At 42.5% G+C, this 21,236-nt stretch overlaps 1 protein-coding gene across 1 annotated transcript in view; it reads left to right on the top strand.

The window, feature by feature from the left end:
• RYR3 (ryanodine receptor 3) overlaps positions 1–21,236 on the top strand; it is a 581,277-nt gene that overhangs the window by 330,430 nt on the left and 229,611 nt on the right. The window contains exons 12-16 of the mRNA XM_045815782.2: positions 1,608–1,781; positions 5,718–5,839; positions 16,516–16,684; positions 18,467–18,602; positions 20,890–20,985. Coding sequence (XP_045671738.2) covers positions 1,608–1,781; positions 5,718–5,839; positions 16,516–16,684; positions 18,467–18,602; positions 20,890–20,985 — 697 coding nt within the window. The remainder of the gene's footprint in view (positions 1–1,607; positions 1,782–5,717; positions 5,840–16,515; positions 16,685–18,466; positions 18,603–20,889; positions 20,986–21,236) is intronic.

The following is a 21,236-nucleotide window of genomic DNA, read 5'->3' as shown; positions in this document are numbered from 1 at the left end:
TGTTTCAACATACATTTAAAATAAGAATTTTCTTGTGAAGTATTAACTTTGCCCAAGATGATCCTATAAATGTGCACAAAATCATTAATTTTGCTGTTTTGAAGGTTTGAAGGAGACAAAATCAGAACTGAAATGAAAAAAATATGTTTGAAAGAAAAAGATTACTTAGCCATATATATGTAAACATGTGTGTGTGTGTGTGTGTGTGTGTGTGTGTTTCTTAAGTAATTGAAAGGCACTGGATTCTCTGTATCAGGAATCCCAAAGTAATTGAAATTTGGCCCGTGCCCTTGATTCTTTCCTGGCAAAAGGAAAGTGTCCTATAAACAAGCACATTTACACTATGATGTGCTAAGTCTCAATGAAGGAATGAGAGTGTGCTGGGGAAGTACAGTGGGAGAGACTGTTCTGCCCTCACAGAGAAGGTGGCATCCGAGCAGGGTGTTGAAGCGTGAGTAGGAGTTCAGAGCAGTGGGGAAGAACGTAGTCTCTGGAGCTGGACTTCCCAGTGGAAGTCTTAGCTCTTTCACAACTTCTTGAGTGACCGCAGGCAAATTGCTCATCTCTCTGTATCTTCGCTTTCTGCTCTGAAAAACTGGGATAGTATTTGCAGCTGCACCCAAAGCTGTTAGGCTGTGTGAGCACCGCCTCACACACAGTAGGAGCTCAGTGCACGTGCTGCTGCCCTTCCATCATCAGGCATTGGAAAGGGGAGTAAAACGGTCACAAGCAGAGAGAACAGCAAGCTGCATTTTTTATTCCGTAAAAAATTCAAAATGCTGTCCAGCTAATGGCTTTTACAAATGAGCAATTTAATGCAAGAGGAGGAATGGAAGTGGAGTGGAACCATTCAGAGGCCCTGATTGATGAGGAGGGGACAGGGTTGCTCTGTGCCCCGGGTTGGCTTCCTGACTCTGCGCCAGGCACTCGGCATGTCCCCAGACAGACAGCCCAGATGCACGTAACCCCTTCTTCCATACTGGAGACAAGAAGTAGTGAAACAGTAGCAGCTGAAGAATGAAAGCCATTGGCTGCAACACACGAGCGAGGAGGCCGTAAGAGCCAGGGACTCTGAGGACTGCGGTTCACTTCCAGCACAGTAGCCCCTGCCTGACCCACGAGTCTGCTCTCTCTGCCGATGTCTGTAAAAGACGTTTATGTAATGTTAACAGATACTTTTAAAGCTTCAAGTCAGGGAATTTATATCAGATAACCATTAAAATTACAGAAAACACAATTTGCTGAAAATAAGTTAATTGGCCACTACAGTGTTGATTATTATTAAGGGGCCTAAGGATGGGAAAAAATAGAAAATGTAATGGAGAATTATGTACAATCAGAACCCAGAAGAGACCCTACCAGCTGCCTCCTTTCCCCGTGGATTTAAGTAATTATTGAAGTGGCTGAAACTTGGAATCCATCGATTTTACGGTTAACAGCAGATAAGGGAAGCAAGCCTTTCCGAAATCCTGGCTTGGACAGGCACATCTTGAAGATTTCGGTAATGGGTTCCGGGGCTTACAGATTCTGCATAGGTGATTTGTTCTCTATATTGCGTTTCTATTTAATCAGACGTGCCCGTGTTTGTTTCATTTCCTGTGAAATAGGAGATCAAGGAGAAATTGGATTCCAGTCACAAGCGAGATATAGAAGGCATGGGCGTTCCAGAAATCAAGTACGGCGATTCCGTCTGCTTTGTGCAGCATGTAGCCAGTGGTCTGTGGGTGACCTACAAAGCACAAGATGCCAAGACCTCCCGCCTTGGACCTCTGAAAAGAAAGGTGGGGGTCAGAAAGGCTGTCCAGAATTATTTTACGCTGAACTGGAAGCAACGAGGCAAGAAAAGTGACTATGACAATCAGGCGAACGTGGTGTTTACTTCTTACTGTTTTTGCTGTTCTGAAGAGTTATCCTGTGACAGATTATACTGCCTCATTGGTTATTTTGACCCCATATTCAGTGCAAAACAGAAGTTAAATACATGGCAAATCTGTGAGGAGGGGATAGAATTTGTTCAATGCACTCTAAAACCTGAACTAAATAACTCTTGGTGGTATGCTATTTGGGGATTATTCACACCATTGCTCTCTCCATTTAAGTGGATAATTGAGTTACTGTGTGATTTTTGTAATATAGAGACTAAATAGAATTGCTACAGAGAAAATGCAGATCGCATGGTAACAAGCCCACAGGAACCAAAATGCAGAAAGATGAGAGAGCGCATGTGGAATCCAAAAGACGTGGTGTGTACAGAGAACACACCAATTTGAGTGGTCCATCCCAGCCAGCTGCAGTGGGAGACTGGCTTGGGTACACACCACGTCTTTTTACCAGAAAGTTTCTGTCATAGTGTTTATTTTGATAAGAACCAGAAAACAGGTGCCAGGGGCATGATTTTTCTTGGAAAAACCTTTACAGAACACTAGTTTGGGTAGTCAGGGAACACTGTAGCTTGGGTTTATCAGCCTAATATGGAGGTGATAGGAGGTTTCCCAAAATGCTGGTTGCTGTAAGAAAAGGAGATTGAGAGCAAACCATAAAGCAGGCGTTTATTTTCATGTAAAATAAAACATACCAGAAAAGTATCCAGAAATGGGAAACTAAAATTATGAAGACAAGAAAAAATAAATAAATAACAAGCTCCACTGACGAGGTTAGATGAGCCCAATCCCTTCCTCTACAAACAATTATTTTTAAATTTAAAAAATTATCAAAGCTGGATAAAATACCAAAATACCAAAAAACAAACAAAGAAACAAAAAACAAAAAAAAAAACCATTTGAAGACTTCAGCAACCAGGGCATCCAGGACAGGAGCGCTAAAGATCCCAGATAGAAGGTGAGTGCACTAACTGAGTCACACCTTGGTCTCAACTTGCCCCTCAGCATATTGGCTGAGTTGCAACACCAAGGAATGAGGTCTTGTGTTAGCTTCACTGGGCTAGAGAGACAGACGAGAAATAAGATCAGCCAGGTTTAATCTGGGACTTATGGGGCCAAGGTCGTCGAGTGGAGGGAACTGTAGAAACATGAACCTGAAATTCTATATGCAGTTTCCCCTTAAGCTGACAATGGGTGGGCTGTGAAGCCAGGATAGCAAAGAGAAAGCATACAGTGCTTCTCTGATGGAGAAGAGCAAAGCGGAGATGTCAACAGCATGACAGTCCTAGAGAGGCCAAGGTTGGGGTTTAGGGTGTCTCCAGTTGAAAGAGCCTTTGAAAATACAGTAGGCTTTCAGTTAAATCCCAAAAGGGCTCTAGCCCAGGAGTATGAACTAGCCCTGGAAATAAGGGCAACTTAAAGATAGATGCCAAAAACCCATCTATCCTACCAGCCTATTAGAAGAAAATTAAATTCTCTGTGAGTACCATAGTATCATCTAGAGTCTCCACAATTTTCCATACTTACTAAGGTAATGATGACATTTAAAGGGGTGGAATTTGTGGACCTTGGCTCCCCTCTTGGGAGGAGACACACTAAAATGACCCTGTCGATGAGGAGAGATCCCACCTCATGTTGCTGACTTCTCTTGCCCGTCCCTGCCTTTCTCTTCCAGGACCACAGTCTGCATATTCCTTTAACTGCTACAGTGTGCATGTGAATCTGGGAGGTCCTTTCAGAAACTCTCTAAATGATGTCAGGATGTTCGGCCCCTGACAGGGCTGCCCTGCTCTATTTTGTGAGGAGCAGGTTAAGTTTCTTTCTAAAAATACAAAGGATGTTCAAATCTGTGTTAAGCATTTTATAAAACAAAACAGGAACCTAGAAAAACCGATGGAAAATAGACACCGCGAAAAACCTAATGGTAACTCACTTTAAAGGAAGCGTCCTCTTTGCCATTCCTGTCCTGGGCTTCTGCTGTCTTCTCTTGAATTATGGGAATCTTCCAAGAGAAAAAGAAGTGGGGTGCGGTGATCCATAGGGCACATAATAACAGTGTTCTAACAGCTGCATTCCCCCCATTTCTCATTACTTTCTTGTTTGGCTGGCCAGTTTGAATGTGTTATCTGAACAAGAAAATCTAAGGATTTTGGTCTTTCGGGACCCAAATACTGGGACTGGGGCCAAAGCAAACCTACTGGCAATGTATTGCCAAATCTCAGTGCACCGTTGTTAAACAGTTGCTGGGCAGCTCTCACAGAGTGGTTCTGAAACAGTTGGTGAATCCAGGACTAGGGGTATCCTTGGCTAACACTTAAAGCTACAGTATGTAGATGGGGTGCACAGTCATTTGTCAAAACCGGATATAAACTTCTGCAAGCTAGTATTGTAATTCACATGTGAATTCATTATATTAGGACACAATTTCAGAAGAATAAATACTAAGAGATTTTTACATGGAAAGGAAAATAAGTTTTTTTGAGCTAAAAAGAAGAGAGACCAAAACCCCCCTTTCTTAAAGATACTTGCTGGAGTCACTTATTTTATTGACCCCACCCCAGACCCCAGGACCTACAAATGGTCTCTCTTCACTTAACTCACCTCAAGAGGAAACCATGTCAGAAACTTGAATCAGGATTTAACTCTGACTTGAACCAGATTCAAACCATCCTAGTTAATATCTGCATACACTTGACCCTTTCAAGGGGAAAAAAACCACTGACCTCCATATTCAAAGCTGGTAACCCTGCCCCAAAATTGTATCTTGATGTCACTGGTGATCAATACATATACTTAGCTTTTAGATAACTGGTTTGAGATCACTAATATACTGTTCCTTATAACAGGTATTCACTGAGTACCTCCTTGATTCTGGGAAACATGCTAAGTGATTTATATGTAAATCATTTAATCCTCAAAATGACCCTAGAAGTCCATTTGATGGTAAAGTGAAGCAAAGTGAAATAACTTGCTTGAGGTCACACAGCTGGGAATTAGCAGAGTAGGACTAGAACCCACATCAACTACTACCAGAGCCCATGCCTTCAAACGCCCTTCTTAGCCTCCATGAGAAGAGTTGCTTCCCAGGTCCTACGGTCAATAGCAGCTGTCCTTCAGGAGAGGAATCCAAACCTGATCCCAATAGAAGGTTTTCCTTCAACTTGTTTTCCTTCCTCAATTTATCTCTGGAGGAAAAGGCTCTGAACAAAGTGACTTTTCCCATTTCCAAGGGTAAGGTTCTGTGTTCATTTCAAGAGAAAAATCTATTACAAAATATGTTTTCACCTTTTCAAATTCGTCGTCTAAGCCTAAGGAATTTACTGTAACTCATACCGCAGTGGCCCATAAAATTTTACTTTCATCAAAGCACTGTGTCTCAGGAGTGAGTCATAGCTCAGTAATAGGGAGCACAGGAAAATAACTTTGTTAATGTCCCATTTTCTTTCTTTCTTTCTTTCTTTCTTTCTTTCTTTCTTTCTTTCTTTCTTTCTTTCTTTTTTTTTTTTTTTAAGATTTTATTTATTTGACAGAGAGAGAGGCAGCGAGAGAGGGAACACAAGCAGGGGGAGTGGGAGAGGGAGAAGCAGGCTTCCCGCCAAGCAGGGAGCCTGATGCAGGGCTCAATCCCAGAATTCTGGGATCATGACCTGAGCCGAAGGTAAACGCTTAATGGCTGAGCCACCCAGGTGCCCCTAATGTCCCATTTTCAAGTGGACACAGGGGAACTTGGTTGGGGAGAAGGGATACAAGGGGTGAGGGAAATACTGCCAGAAATGTTGACTGTCCAGCTATGGAGTAACGTGTAACTGGACCCGGTGTCCTTTGCTCTGTGGGTAGGTCATACTCCATCAGGAAGGCCACATGGACGACGGGTTAACACTACAGAGATGCCAGCGCGAGGAGTCGCAGGCTGCTCGGATCATTCGGAACACAACAGCTTTATTCAGCCAGTTTGTAAGGTACAGAAACGCCTTCCCTTTATCTGTTAGTTTCTACTCTGTGGCCATCCGATCCCACCTACCCACCCCGTTTTAATTCTATAGGTTTTCAGGAAATTATTAAACACCAGCAAAGAGTTTTCCCACAGAGAGCTTGGGACTGAATCTTCTTTCTTAGGAGACGACCTCCTCCCAGCTTCACCCTTTGCCCAACAAATGCTTAAGCCCCTTGGTGACTCAGGTTGGAGTCAGGAATACCCAAGGTCTCCTCCCAAAAATTAAGAGTGCCTGGAGCACTTTCAGTCCCTTCTGCATTAGTGTGTGAAGAGGGGAGAAATGGATCCATGCCCTTGGTGCTATTTAGAAAAGCTTTCCCCATCATTCAGAATCCTTGCTATGGTCTCGATCCAAGTGGATTTGCATTTCTCACTTGGGTTACCCACCTATGGCTGGACTTAAGTAGGGAAGTCACTGAGCTGCCTGTTTGGATCATAATCCCCTCAATGCCTTAACAATGCTGCCAAAGCAGGACGCTGTGGATTGTGCTCGCCAGTTACCATGAGAAACGGAGTCTGTTGTAAACAGTGCAGTTTTCCAAGTCATCCTTCTTTTGGAGGAAAATACCTCTAAAGCCGAGGGGGCTTAAATTGGGGGTGTGAATTTGCATGAAATGAGAAAAAATTTTTATACCTTTACTTTTCCTGTTGGAATACTGTGATCCAAGCTACATGTGTTAGTTAGGATATATTAGTTAGGATGTTCAAGATACATTTATTTCTCATTTCAGTAATAGTATAGGGTAGGCCAAGTCGGGCAACTGAGGCTCAGGTTCCTTCTATCTTGCTGCTCTGAGATCTCCTACAGTTTCTTAAAGTGTGTCCCTGGACCAGCACAGCAGCATCACCTGGGAACTTGTTAAAAATGCACATTCTCAGGTTTCACACCAGACGTACTGAATCAGACACCTGGGAAGTGATACCCCCAGGAAATCATGTTTTGATAGGCCCTTCAGTTGATGCTGAAACATGCTAAAGTTGACAAAGCATTGCCCCGGAATAGAGGGTTGTTTTGTTTTGTTTTTTAAAGATTTTATTTATTTATTTATTGGACAGAGAGAGACACAGCGAGAGAGGGAACACCAGCAGGAGGAGTGGGAGAGGGAGAAGCAGGCTTCCCGCCGAGCAGGGAGCCCAATGCGGGGCTCCATCCCAGGGCCCTGGGATCATGACCCACGCCGAAGGCAGACACTGAGCCACCCAGGAGCCCCTGGAATAGAGGTCTTACCCTTGGCCACACATTAGATTAATCTGGAGAGCTTCTAACACCCTTATGCCTTGTTGGCATCTCATACCAATTGCATTAGAATTTCTGTGGTGGTGGGGGCGCCTGGGTTGGTTAAGGGTCTGATTCTAGATTTCGGCTCAGGTCATGATCTCAGAGTATTGAGACCCCAGCTCAGAGTGGAGTCTGATTGAGATTCTTTCCCTCTGCCCCTCCCCTGTGTGCACATACACACTCTCTCTCAAATAGATAAATCTTTTTAAAAAATTTTTAAAAAACAGATCTCTAGAATTTCTGTGATGGGATTCAAACACCAGCTTTTGATTAAAGCAGGGGATTCTAATATTCAACACCACTGAGACCAACTGTCCTGGTATGTTTTCTTCATCTACATGATCAGAAAAATAGCTTGCTAGCATCATTTCTCAGATCTGTGCTGCAAAAAAAAAAAGGGGTGGGGGGTGGGGGGAAGAAATTGGGAGTGGTGGAGGGCAAGTGATTTTTTTGTTTCAAGATATGACCTAGAAGTAGATCGCTTTTTCCTGTACTTGACTAGCTAAAAACAGTCACATGACCAACGTAGCTGCAGGGAGATTGAGAAATATAATGTCTGGTTATTAGACTGTGTTCCCAGTACCACTCAGGGCATCCCATTACCAGAATAGAGAAAGGAAAGCAGACAGCGAGGTGTTCTTGCCGCAGAATGACCGGGACCTGCACGTCAGCCATTCCACTACCACTGGTTTCCTGTGATCCCCAAACAAAGTACTGCCTCCTTTCTCTGCCACATTATGTCCAGATGTGCTCCCTTCTTCAGAGAAAGAGTGTTAGAATGAATAACTTGGTACGGGAATTAAAAGATGGCTATGTGCGAACATGAGTTTTTCACGTACTCTGGACTAGCACCAGGACCATCTCCCTGGAGGTGGGATGGCTTTATTTATTTGGCTGTCAGTTCTCTGAAACACTGCCCTTGTGCCTCTCTTAAAAGTCTGTGGCCCCTGCCCCATACATATACAAAAATTAATTCAAAATGGATCGAAGACGTAAGACCCAAAACTGTAAAAACTGGAGAAGAAAACATAGGCTTAAATTTTTATGACCTTGAATTAGGCAGTGGATTCTTCAATATGACACCAAAAACAGAAGCAACAAAAAGTACATAAACCGGACCTGATCAAAATTAAAAACATTTTTGCCACCAAGGGCACCATCAAGAAACTGAAAAAACAACATACATGATGGGAAAGAATATTTCAAATCATATATTTGATAAGGGACTTGTATCTAGAATAAAGAACACTTACAACTCAACCTTAAAAAGACAAATGGACCAATTTACAAAATGGGCAAAATTCTGAATAGACGTTTCTCCAAAGAAGATACGCAAATGGCCAATAAGCATATGAAAAGATGGTCAATGCCATTAGCCAGGAGGAAAATGCAAATCAAAACCGCAGTGAGAGAACATTTCACTCCCACTAGGATGGCTATAATTAAAGAGACTTAATAAGAAGTGTGAGACAGGATGTGGAGAAATTAGAACCTTCATACACTGTTGGTGGGAATGTAAAATGTTGCAGCCATTTTGGAATACCGTCTGGAAATTCCTCAAAAAGTTAAACATAGAGTTACCCTAGGACCCAACAGTTTCACTCCTAGGTTATATACCTGAGAGAGTTGAAATATGTCTACTCCAAAACTGGTACACCAGTGTTCAAAGCAGCATTATTCATAATAGCCAAAAAGTGGTACAACCCAAATGACCAACTGACGAATGGATAAATAAAATGTGCCATATTTATACAATGGAATACTACTTATCCATAAAAAGGAATGAAGTACTGATATGGGCTATTTGTGGTAGGGTTCTATTTATATGAAATATCCAGAATAGGCAGTTCTGTAGAGACAGAGTCGATCAGTGGTTGCCTGGAGCTACAGTGGTTGTAGGGACAGGGACAGTGACTGCTAATGGGTATGGGGTTTGGTGGAAGCTGATGAAAAGTTCTAAAATTGATTAAAGCAATGGTTGCAAAACTATAAATATCCTAAAAACCATTAAACCACTCAATTGCACCCTTTAAATAGATGATTGTGTAATATACGAATTATATTTTAATAAAGCTATTACTTTAAAAAGTCAGTGGGAGTTACATACCTGACAGTGGGAAAATTATTTTTAAACAGCTTTATTGGGTTATAATTTACATATCATAAAATCCATCCTTTTAAGTGTGCAACTCAGTGAATTTTAATAACTTTACTGAGCTGTGCAACCATCACCATAATTCACTTTTAAAACATTTCTTTCACCCCAAAAAGATTCCTTATGCCTATGGCAGTATGTATTAGTTCCCACCCCCAGCCTTAGGCAGCCGTCATCTAGCTTTGGTCTCAATTTAATACATTTATAAGTTAATTTATACAATATATTGTCTTTTGATCCCGGCCTTTTCCCCTAGCATTACATTTTTGAGGTTCATCCCTATCGTAGTACGTAATGGGGTTCTGTTCCTTTTTATTGCTGAAGAGTGTTCCTGTGTATGTATATTTCATACACACACATATAAATGTATATATGTGTATATATGTAATTGTGTATATATGTGTGTGTATATATACACACACACACGTGCGTATATAGAGAGACCTATCTGAGACAGACAAGTATAGATATACCTCACATTCTGTTTGTCAGTTGAGGAACAGTGGGTTTTTTCTATTTTTGCTTATTATCAGTATTGGTTCCATGGATATTTGTGTAGAAGACTTTAGATATGTATTTTCATTTCTCATGGGTAAATACCAGTAAGTGGAATTTCAAAGTCATATGTAATTTGTTTAACATTCATATGTATTTTTTTAAAAAAGATTTTATTTGAGAGAGAGTGAGCAAGAGAGAAAGCACAAATGGGGGGAGGAGAGGGAGAGGGAGAAGCAGACTCCCTGCTGAGCGGGGAACCCAACGTAGGGCTCAATCCCATGACCCCAGAATCATGACCTGAGCCAAAGCCAGATACTTAACCAACTGAGCCACCCAGGTGCCCCAACATTTTTACATTTTTATGATACAATATAGAAAGCATAGCATTTATCATTTCAACCAGTTTTAGGTGTACCATTTAGTGATGTAAACTAAATTCAGATTGTTGTAACAATTATCACCACTATCCATCTCCAGAACTTTTACATCATTTCAAACAAATTCCATACCCATTAAACAATAACTACCCCTTCTTCCTCCCCGCCCAGCCCCTGGTAAACAGTATTCAGCCTTTCTATGAATTTGACTAATTTAAATGGAATCATACAAAATTTGTCTTTTTGTGCCTTGCTTATTTCACTTAACAAAGTCTTCAAGGTTCGCTCATATTGTAGCTTACGTGTCAGAATTTGATTCCTTTCTAAGGTTGAATAGCATTACAGCGTATGTAAACACCGCATTTTGTTTATCCATTCATCCATCACTGGATATTTGGGTATGTTTAATATCTTAGGAAACTGAAAACCCTCTTTCCAAAGCAGATAGGCCCTTTTACATTCCGCTCAGAAATATATGAAGTTCCAATTTCTCCAAACCCTTATTGTCTGACTTTTGATTGTAGACATTCTAGTGGCTATGGAGTGGTATGCCATTATGGTTTTAATTTGCATTTCCAGAATGACTAAGGATTTCGAACATCTTTTCATATGCTTATTAGCTATTCATATATCTTCTTTAGTAAAATGTAATGAAAGCTTTGCCTGTTTTTTTTTTTTTTTTTTGGTTGGGTGGTTTGTCTTCACACTGAAGTTTTACAGTTCTTTGTATCTTCTGGTTGCAAGTTTTTTATTGATTCATGATTTGCAGATATTTTCTCTTAGTTTGTGGCTTTTCTTCTCCTTTTCTTAATGATGTCCTTTGAAGCACAAAAGTTTTAATATTGGTGAAGTCCAAATTAACATAACTTTTGTTTCTGGATTGTGCTTTTGCATGTCCTAGAATTCTTGACCAATCCAGAGTCACCAAGACCTTCTCCTGTGTTTCTTCTGAAAGTTTTATAATTTAAGCTCTTACATTAGCTCTGTGATCCTTGTTGACTCAATTTTTGGATACAGTCTGAGGTAAAAATTGAAATTCTTTTTTTTTTTTTAAGTGGATCATGTAGATACCTCACTATCCTTGCACGATTTATGGAAAAGCTATCCTTTCTCCCATCACATTGCCTTGGTACCTTTGTCAAAAGCCAAGTGACCATAGATTTAAGGGTTTTTTTCAGAACCCTCAATTCTATTCCACTGGGTTATATATCTGTCATTATGCCAAACCAACATTGTCCTGATGAACATAGCTTTGTAGTAAGTATTGAAATCCGATAGAATCCTCTAGTTTCGTACTTTTTTTCAAAATTATTTTGGCTTTTCTGGGTCCTTTGAATTCCCATATAAATTTTAGGGTGAATTTGCCACTTTTGGCAAAACAGCTTGCCAGGATATTGTTAGAAAATGCATTGAACCTTTAGATCAATTTGGTAGGAGAACTTTTATTATACTGAATCTTCTAATTCATGAGTATAGAATGTCTTTCCATTTTTTATTCTTCTTGAATTCCTTTCAGCAAGATTTTACAGTTTTCAGTGTTTAAGTCTTAGGCTTCTGTAAAATTTATCCCTAAGTATTTCTGATGCCACTACAAATGGAATTGTTTTCTTAATTTCTTCTGAGATCGTTCACTGCATACATAATATTGGAGGAATAGAAATTGAGTTTTTTAAATATCAATCTTGCATCCTGTGACTTAGTTGAAAATTTTGATTCTAGAGGATTTTTTTTCGGTGTGGATTCTTTATCTACATACAGAATCATGTCATCTGTGCATAAACAAAGTTTTATTTTTTTTCCTTTCCGATATGGATGCCCTTTCTTCCCCGCACCGCCCCCCTCCATGATTGCAGGGGCTAGAACATCCACTACGATGTGAAAGCAAAGTGGAAAAAACAGACATCCTTGTCTTGTTCCTATCTTAGGAAAACATTCAGTCTTTGGTTATTAAATATGATGTTAACTGTAGGGTTTTTGGAGATGCCCTTTATTGGGTTGAGGAAGTTCTCTTGCATTCCTAGTTTGTTAAGAAGTTTCTTTTATCTTGAATATGTTAGATTTTGGCAAATTCTTTTTCTTTGTCTATTGAGATGATCATATGGTTTTGCCCTTTATTAAAATAGTTACATTAGAAGATGTTAACTGAGAATAGGGTGTTTAATCTCTATTAGGTTGAATTGTCTGTTTCTCCCTCAGTTCTCTCAATTTTTGCTTCATGTATTTTGGTGTCTGTTGTTGGTGGTTATGTGTTCATAATAGGTCTATCTTCTTGATAAATTGACTTTTGTAATTATAAAACATTTCCCTTTTTTCTCTATGAACATTTTTTATCTTAAAGTCTGTTTTGTAGAGCCACTCCAGAGGTCTCACGTGCAGATTATGGTTACTGTTAGCTTGATATAAGTCCTTCATCCCTTTTACTTGCAACCTGTTTGTGTCTTTGAGTCTATGAAGCGTGTCCTGTAGAGAGCATACATTTAATCTTTTCTTCTAAATGTACTCTGACGGTCTCCTCCTTTTATTGGTGTGTGTAATCCATTTACAGATAATGCAGTTATTTAAACTGTTGGATTTATGTCTGCCATGTTGCTATCTGATTTTTATATATCTCGTGTTCTGTTTGTTTCTCTCTTCCTCCCTTATTGCCTTTTTTGTGTTAGAAATTTCTAGTCTACCATTTTAATTCCTTTGCTGAGGTGTTTGTTTTTGTTTTGTTTCACTACTTTTTTGAGTTATATTCTTGATGGTTGTTCTAGGCAACTGGGTATATATTTAACTTGTGAGACTCTACCGCAAATCAATACAACTTGGCAGGTAAAATAAAGCAGCTTTGCTCCCGTATTCTATTCTTGCCTTCCTCCTTGTGATAATATTGCCATGTATAACACATCCTCCTTTATTATAAGCCCAGAAATACAGTGTTACAATTATTTTCTTATTCATTTCTTTTTTTAAATAAAAGAACAAAAGAGAAATGAATATATTTATACCGTATTTTATATTTACCTACATAATTACTTTTACCAGTGCTCTTTATTCCTACATGAGGACTCTAGTTACTGTGTGGTATCATTCATTTTCTTTCAGCCTGAAGAACTTCCCTTAGTATTTCTTACAAGGCCAGCCTGGTTGCCTTGTATTTGCTGATGGGCCTGCTTGTGGATTAGATCACATATTCAGACTTCAAGCAGTTTTAGGTCTGTCCTGGATTTTGCTTTCTGTTTGCCCAGAACCTCACATGCAGCCAGACATATAGCTACATTCCTCTCAGTCCTTCCGGAGCACGCGTGTGGCCTTGCTTATGGCCTGCCCCACCCTGGTAGAACTTCCGTCTGAAGCTAGAGGAAGGCGTGAGGACAGCCTTGGGCTGAAACACCATAGACTTTTCTTACCAAGGCTCATTATTTTTTAAAATTTTTTTAAAAGATTGTATTTATTTATTTGAGAGAGAGCAAGCACAAGCAGGGGGAGCAGCAGGCAGAGGGAGAGAGAGAAGTGGGCCCCCCACTGAGCAGGGAGCCTGACACAGGACTCGATCCCGGGACCCTGGGATCATGACCTGAGCCGAAGGCAGACACTTAACTGACTGAGCCACCCAGGTGTCCCACCAAGGCTCATTATTAAAAAAAAAAAAAAAAATCAAAAAAAATATTTCTCAATTTGTTGTATGCCTTTAGTCAATTTCCAGAGTCCTAAAGCAATTGTTTTGGATGATTTTGCCCCATTTTGTCATTATTTTGTGGGAGAGAGGATTTCCTGAGCTCCTCGATCAGCTGTTCTGGACGTTCCCCCTTCAGTGGGGGAAATTCTTGATTCTCTGAGCCACAGGATGTTTTAGAAGAAAGGAGAACTACTGAAAAATAAACCCACGCAGCAGGAATGGGGGCTGCAAAAACCACAGTCCTTGAATTTTGCAAGAGTTGGGAAGTGAAAGATAAAAAAAATAATTTGTAAGCAGATTCTCCTCTCCAATCGTTTTTGAGAAACCAACAGAACATGCCGTGTACAATGGAAACCGGAAGGGGGGGTGGCCGTCTGGGAAGCAAACCGGAGTTAAATGGACAGGGAAGGAAGAAGAAAGAACAGTGAGGAAGAAAGATTCAAGTTTGCTTGTGCTGTGTCATCATCCTCTGGGCAGTTGCTGGGAGCTGTCCGATAGGACACACGAACGATGTGCGAGGTGAGGGAGTGTCAGAAATCCTGCTGACGAGTCGACACTATCCAGCCGTCCTGAGTTTCACCTTAGAATGGAAACAATACATAAATAATTGTGTTATGGTAATAGTGTGGTAAATAGTCAGAATCCCCTGAGATCTTATTTGAATCAAACAAGAGAAGTCCTTGCGAAGATCTGAGAACATAATGGGGCAGTGGCTGAAGTGGGGAGCGGAAAAAAGCTGGGATGAGTGAGGTACCATCGTAGTTCGTTCTGAATCGAGACGCCATCTTGTCCCTCTCCTGGGTACATCTGGGTCTCTTCCTCAAGGTTCTGGAGTAGAATGTGAGCACGATGAAGCCATTCCGAGGTCGTGTCTGTTTCCCCACCATCCCCAGTGCCAGGCCTGTGGGTGGGGTGTGTTCTGTTCTTAGGAAGGAGGAGTCCGCCTTAGTCCTGTGGAAAACTATTATATTAAGATGTTCTGAAGGGACAAGATGAAGCAATCTATCAACGAGAATCCATACAAAATTAGACCCAGAAGGGCCCTGGCAATAAGAGATTGTACCTTTCCTATTTTCCAGGTGGAAAACGAAGCACAAGAGGCTTTGAGGCATCCAAATATCATCGGTTCATGGCAATGAGTATAACTTGGGTTTTCCAGCCCCCTGTGTAGTTGCCCTTTCAAACTACAAAAATGCTAAAAGCCTCTTTTATCTTTTCATCTTTTTTTTTTTTAATCACACAAAGATAATTCTTAACTGGTGTCATTGTTTTTAGTAAACTCAGAATTTAAAGAAAAGGGGGGTAGGGGGTGGGGGACCGTGCAACTGGACCAAACATACAGGGGAAACTGTATTCATTTTTTCCTTGAATCTAAAATTGGGAAGTCATTCCTGACTGGGTTTTATATTCCTAAACCTTCACCTCATGTCCTCACAGCACTCTTTCCCACTCTCTGTATCCTATAGTATCTCAGATAGTCATTAGTGAGCATTTCCGGAGCACCTCCCATGGGCCAGAGCACACACTGGTGAGAAGGCCCTCCCTGCCTGTGATCCACTGGTGTTCTGTCCTCATTGCATGCACTTGGCATTTTCATATACAAAATTGGAATTGTTACTTTGTAACCTGAGTGTTCTTAAGGCTTGTTAAGCCTTTGCTTTAGGCCTAGCTAAGTCTTTTCTTAGCATGTGTCCAGATTAATAGATAACCAAATAGGCTGTAAAAGCAGAGGAGAACTCCTTAGAAATTGACCCAAGGAAAAGCCCTGATGTTATTTATACATTCAACCAATTCTGAGTCCCCTGGGCAGTGACACAGTTTCACAGGGGTTGGGTCCATTTCCCCCTTCCTCCTCTTAGCCTTTGCTCTCCAGAAGGTTCACCAGCGTACCCATCAAGGGGATGGGAAAATGAAGGCTTTTTGGCCATCTGTGGAGGTTTGTGGTCTCTCTGTATTGACAGGATTTAATTATAAGACTTTTTGGAAAACTATGACAGAGTCAGAAGCACACATTCAGGATAGGAGGGACACAACAGAGCAAGGGAGATGGTGGGAGAGGTAACACTGAGGAGGGGACACGAAGGCAGAGAGGAAGGATGTCGAGAGATGGGGGGATGCTGAGAAAGACAGTGGAGGGCACACAGAGGAAGTCAGGAGGAGACCTCCACAAAGGGGGAAGGGGGAGCTAGTGTGTACGTGCACACACATAAAACCTTTATGAGAAAAACGCATGCAGAGACATGAAAAAGAGAGAGAAAGGGAGAGAGAAGACAAAAATACAGATGGAGGGAGAGACCTGGTGACAGAAACCCTTCCAACCTTATGTTTAACCTATTCCAAGAGGAATCTGTGATCATTCGAAAGAACTGTGAGTTAGTAAGTGTATTATTTTTAAAAGTGTTCTTATTTGAAAAATGAGAAAGTATGGCAGAGGGCACGGGTCATTTCCCTTTGTTGACGAAATGTCTTTAACATTGAGTCAGACATTGTCTTCCGTGGCTCTGCTGTTGGCAGATGTCCACGTGTGGTCACTCACTCAGTGACTGCTGCGGGAAGCAGAGCCTGGTGCCCGACGGGGGGCAGGTGAGAACCAGGATCAGGCGGGTGCTCGGCTCGTCAGGGTCCTTGCCAAAGGCCCAGCGTCTGAGCCGCGTCTGTCTTGTGTTTTCAGTGGAAACAATCGCACGGCTGCCCCAGTCACCCTGCCGATCGAAGAGGTCCTGCAGACCTTACAGGACTTGATTGCCTACTTTCAGCCCCCAGAGGAGGAGATGCGGCACGAAGACAAACAGAACAAGGTCCGCTCACTCAAGAACAGGCAGAATCTTTTCAAGGAAGAAGTAAGTCGTGAAAATTAAAAATTGAGATTCTCGGGGCGCCTGGGTGGCACAGTGGTTAAGCGCCTGCCTTCGGCTCAGGGCGTGATCCCGGCGTTATGGGATCGAGCCCCACATCAGGCTCTTCAGCTATGAGCCTGCTCCTTCCTCTCCCGCTCCCCCTGCTTGTGTTCCCTCTCTCGCTGGCTGTCTCTATCTCTGTCAAATAAATAAATAAAATCTTTAAAAAAAAAAATTGAGATTCTCCCTGTGAGAGAATAAATATGTAAATTCCCAAGCTGTACTATCCCTATGATTGCAATTTAGCTTTGTCTCCATGCGTGCACGTAGTTGTGAAGGAACAAGAGAGAAAGGAGGTGAGAAGGATTCACTGGAAGCCAACTTTCCCTGTCCACCACACACACTTACATTCCAGTGTCCGTTGTGACAGGGCACCTCGGTGCACACAAACCAGACTGTCTTTGAATAGCGCCATGGTGCACATGGATATCCCAGTCTATGTCCGATAAATCTCAGCTATTGAAGCATGGCATTGGCTGTGATGCCCGAATTTTAGAAGATGTCAGAATTACCCAGGCAGCCTGTTTGATGAAATACAGATGCCCAGATCTACCATGTCAGAAACGACTAAGGACCTTAGTTTGAAAGACAACAAATACAGCCGGGTCTTCCTGAGAACCTGAGCATCTGAGTCACTAGGGATGAGACCTGGGTGCAAGGAAAAACTAACTCGGGACTCAGGAGGCGCTGGCTCAACTTCTGCCTCCGTCCTTGGTCTCATCCCTAGCTAGGTGTGCCCTTTGGAAAGTCACGTACCTTGAACTTGCATGTGATGAGTTGGCAGTAACAGGCTGTGGTCACACTCCTGCAGTGCCCCGTGGGGGACAGGGCTTGTCCCTTGGGCATTTCCAAAGTTAGTGGCATATAGACCCATCCCTGCTCAGTCTCCTGTTCCAAGCAGACCAGCTCTGGGGACATGATGGCTGAGAGGCTACTGAAACTGTATCTTTTTAAGAACAACTAGGCACAGATGTTTTCACTGGGTGGTGGCATATTTTAATTTAGAAGAAAAGCAGTTAAAATCCACTTTTGGTTTTATTGTCTCTACCCTTTTGACGGGAGAGGGAGGAAGCAAGCATGGCTGTCTTGTGCATCTGAATGGAATTTCTTGAACTTACTTGAGATTTAACAGGAAAATAGGAACTGTATTGAGGGCTGTTTCTGGGTAAGTCAGAATCATTTCACGCCAGACCCAGAACAAGCTTCTGTGAGACTCATTCACACTTCCTCTTTTGATATGTCCTTAGATGGAGTTAAACACATGGGGGCAAACCTGTCATGAGTAAATTGCTAACTCAGCCCCACAAAGGATGCTATTTAATGTCTCTGGAGCATAAGAATGTATATTTTGGGGGCACCTGGGTGGCTCAGTCGTTAAACATCTGCCTTTGGCTCAGGGTGTGACCCCAGAGTCCTGGGATCGAGCCCCACATCAGGCTCCTCTGCTGGGAGCCTGCTTCTCCCTCTCCCACTCCCCCTGCTTGTGTTCCCTCTCTCGCTGGCTGTCTCTTTGTCAAATAAATAATTAAAATCTTTAAAAAAAAGAAAAAGAATGTATATTTTGTTTTTAGGAAGAAAACAAAACCCAAACTGGCACCGTAAAGGCCTCTGTGCACATTAGCGTTATCAGCTATTAAAGGTGAATGACCTGGGGGGGTGGAAAGAACAGAAGGATCCTGCTTCTCGATTGGGAGCGTTCACTGTCTCCCCACCTCTCCTTCACAGGGAATGTTAGCCCTCGTGTTAAACTGCATTGACCGCTTGAACATCTACAACAGCGTAGCACACTTCGCGGGGATTGCAAGGGAGGAGAGCAGCGTGGCTTGGAAGGAGACCCTGAACCTCCTGTACAAACTGCTGGGTAAGCACACAGCCCCTCCCTGGGACGATTTCCGGGGGCGGGGGGGGGGGGGCTACAGCATGGCCGATGGCCAGCTGGCCTTACTTCTTGGAAGTTTTTTCTTTTTTTTCTTTCTTTTTTTTTTAAGATTTTGTGTATTTATCTGAGAACATGATCAGGGTGAGGGTCACAGGGAGAAGCAGACTCTCCTCTGAGCAGGGAGCCTGATGGGGGGCTCGATCCCAGGACCCCGGGGTCAGGACCTGAGCCGAAGACAGATGCTTAACCGACTGAGCCACTAGTCGCCCATGGAAGCCTTTTCTAACCATTTGATTCTCACCCAGCCGTTCATTCCTTTAGCCAGCAGCTTATTGTATTTTCCACACTTAGAGCAAGAAGTCAGCAGCATGGGGAAGCGGGTGGGGATCAGTTTTGCCAAAACTACCCATAAGACCCTTGATAGTCACTTACTCTCTCTGAACCTCAGTCCCTCCTCTTTAAAATGAGGGAACAAGACTTGAACGTGTTTGCAGTGCCCTCCACATTTAGATTTGGACACCTGCACGTTAAGGACGGTTCCTCTTTTTAGCTCTCTGACCTCTCACTGGCCACTTGTAGGTCAGTCGTGATTCCTGTTTCTTTGGCCTGCTCATTATTTCATTTTGGTGGGGCAATAAAGGCGGAGAGTGAGGAAGTTCCAGCACCCAGCCTTTCTTCTCACAGCATGGGGTGGGGGTGATGTCCCGGGGCCTGTGGGTAACCAGCGCCTCCACACGGGCCCAAACCACCATGCTGTGGGAAGAAGGCAGTGGAAGACAGTGTTGGCCTGTGTGAGAAGGTGGCCACCGGTACTTGCCCAGATACGATGAGGGGTTTTGCTCTGAAGTGTATGTCCCATTGGAGGAAGTACGTAGAAAGTTGAGTGGAACAGAGGGGAGCCAGAGACGTCAGGTTGGGCCCATTCTCGATGTCAAGGGTCAGGCTGAATGGACTACCACCGTTCTGTGTGACCTTGTAAAATCCCTTCCAACTATAATACTTTGTAACGGTTTGGCTCAAACTCAGCAGTAATTTTTACAACAGTACCAGTTAGTTACTGAGCGTTTTGTGCCAAGCAGTGGAATATCTCTTTTTGGTCTGTGGAACCACACTTTGAGGTATAGATGCTCTTACCCGTTTAGTCACGAATCAGAAGAAACTGATGCTTAGAAATGTCGTAACTTCCCTAAGGCCATACATGTAGTAAATGCTAGAACTACGGTGTGAGGCCAGCTGACCCCCCCCCACCCCCATCACCCTGCGCTTAACCCCTCTGTTGCAGCTGACCTGGAAATCGGACTAAATTCCGCCCTCCGCTAACTGTGGAGATACGAAGCAGAGGTCCTGAGGAAGACCCTTCCTTATCCAAATATCTTTCAAGTCTCTGTAAAACCCATCTTTGAAATCCAAAATGAAGAGCAAGTGCTTGGACCCAATTTACATGGATTTGTTGCAGAGACAGGTCTATGGAGGGAAGGTTGCTGGGTGTAGCTTGGTGAAAACATACTGACAGCATATTCTCTCCCTCGCACAGCAGTACCCTCTACCAGTGGTTCGCAGACCTGAGCAGGCATCAGAATTAACTGGGGAGCTGGTTAAAACACTGATGCGGGGTCCCAACCCCCAGTTTCTGATTCAGTAGATCCGAGGAGGGGGTAGGCCCAGAGAATTTGCATCTCGAACAAGTTCTCGGGTGACACATTCCAGTCCCGGGACCACACTTTGGGAACCATTGTCATATGCTGATGTGTTTTAGATATTTTAGAGTTTCATGTTTCTTTATTATTTGCCTGTTAGTTTCACCAACCTTTTCAGTTGTTTTCACTGGGATGCCTCTCTTTAGCAGTGAAAAATAGCAAATCCCTAGCTACGGTGAAGAAAACAGTGCAAAGAATGGAGTTCTTAAGCCCGTAACCAAGTGGATATTTTCTCGCTATCGCTACCTGAAGTAATTTTATTAATTTGTGTGTTCACTGTCTCTTTCACCTGCTTCATAAAGGCAGGGAGTCTGCTCTTGTGTTCCCACTGCTCTGTCCCCAGCAAGTAGACGGGTGTTCAGTACATAGATTCTCTGGAATATCTGAGTGAATGGTAGATTTTTACTCTTCCAAATATAGGAACAATTGTATCAAAGGGCTTGGAAGGGGAACATTGTCACACTCAGTTCCTTTTAGTTGCTAAGCAGATGAAGTGTTTGACAGCTTCCCAAGTTCTTAGGCTCATCCTCATGCCCTTTAACCTACATGCTCAAATGTGTCCTTCTTTGCAGCTGCTCTCATTCGTGGAAACAGGAACAACTGCGCTCAATTCTCCAATAACCTTGATTGGCTAATCAGCAAATTGGACAGACTAGAATCTTCCTCAGGTAAGGATCGACAGGAAACAACTACAGAAGGTGGGTTTTTTTTTTTTCTTTCTGTAAAAGAGAAGAAAAAGTAAAAAAATTGAATCTTTGAATAATTCTTTCTTCCACTGAGTTGTAAACAATCCTCAAATAATTACTCCCAACAAAAAGTCCTAAATCTTGCTGGCACCACTATGGCTTTATTTAACAACTCTAACCCAGACTTCAGTGATTTCCTTTTCTGTTTCATTTTTCACTCTGTGCGTTCATCT

Source organism: Ursus americanus, chromosome 36 (assembly GCF_024610735.1).
Source record: "Ursus americanus isolate L20-20 chromosome 36, mUrsAme1.1.p, whole genome shotgun sequence".
Lineage (NCBI taxonomy): Eukaryota > Metazoa > Chordata > Mammalia > Carnivora > Ursidae > Ursus > Ursus americanus.
This window is presented reverse-complemented; position numbering and strand designations above follow the sequence as displayed.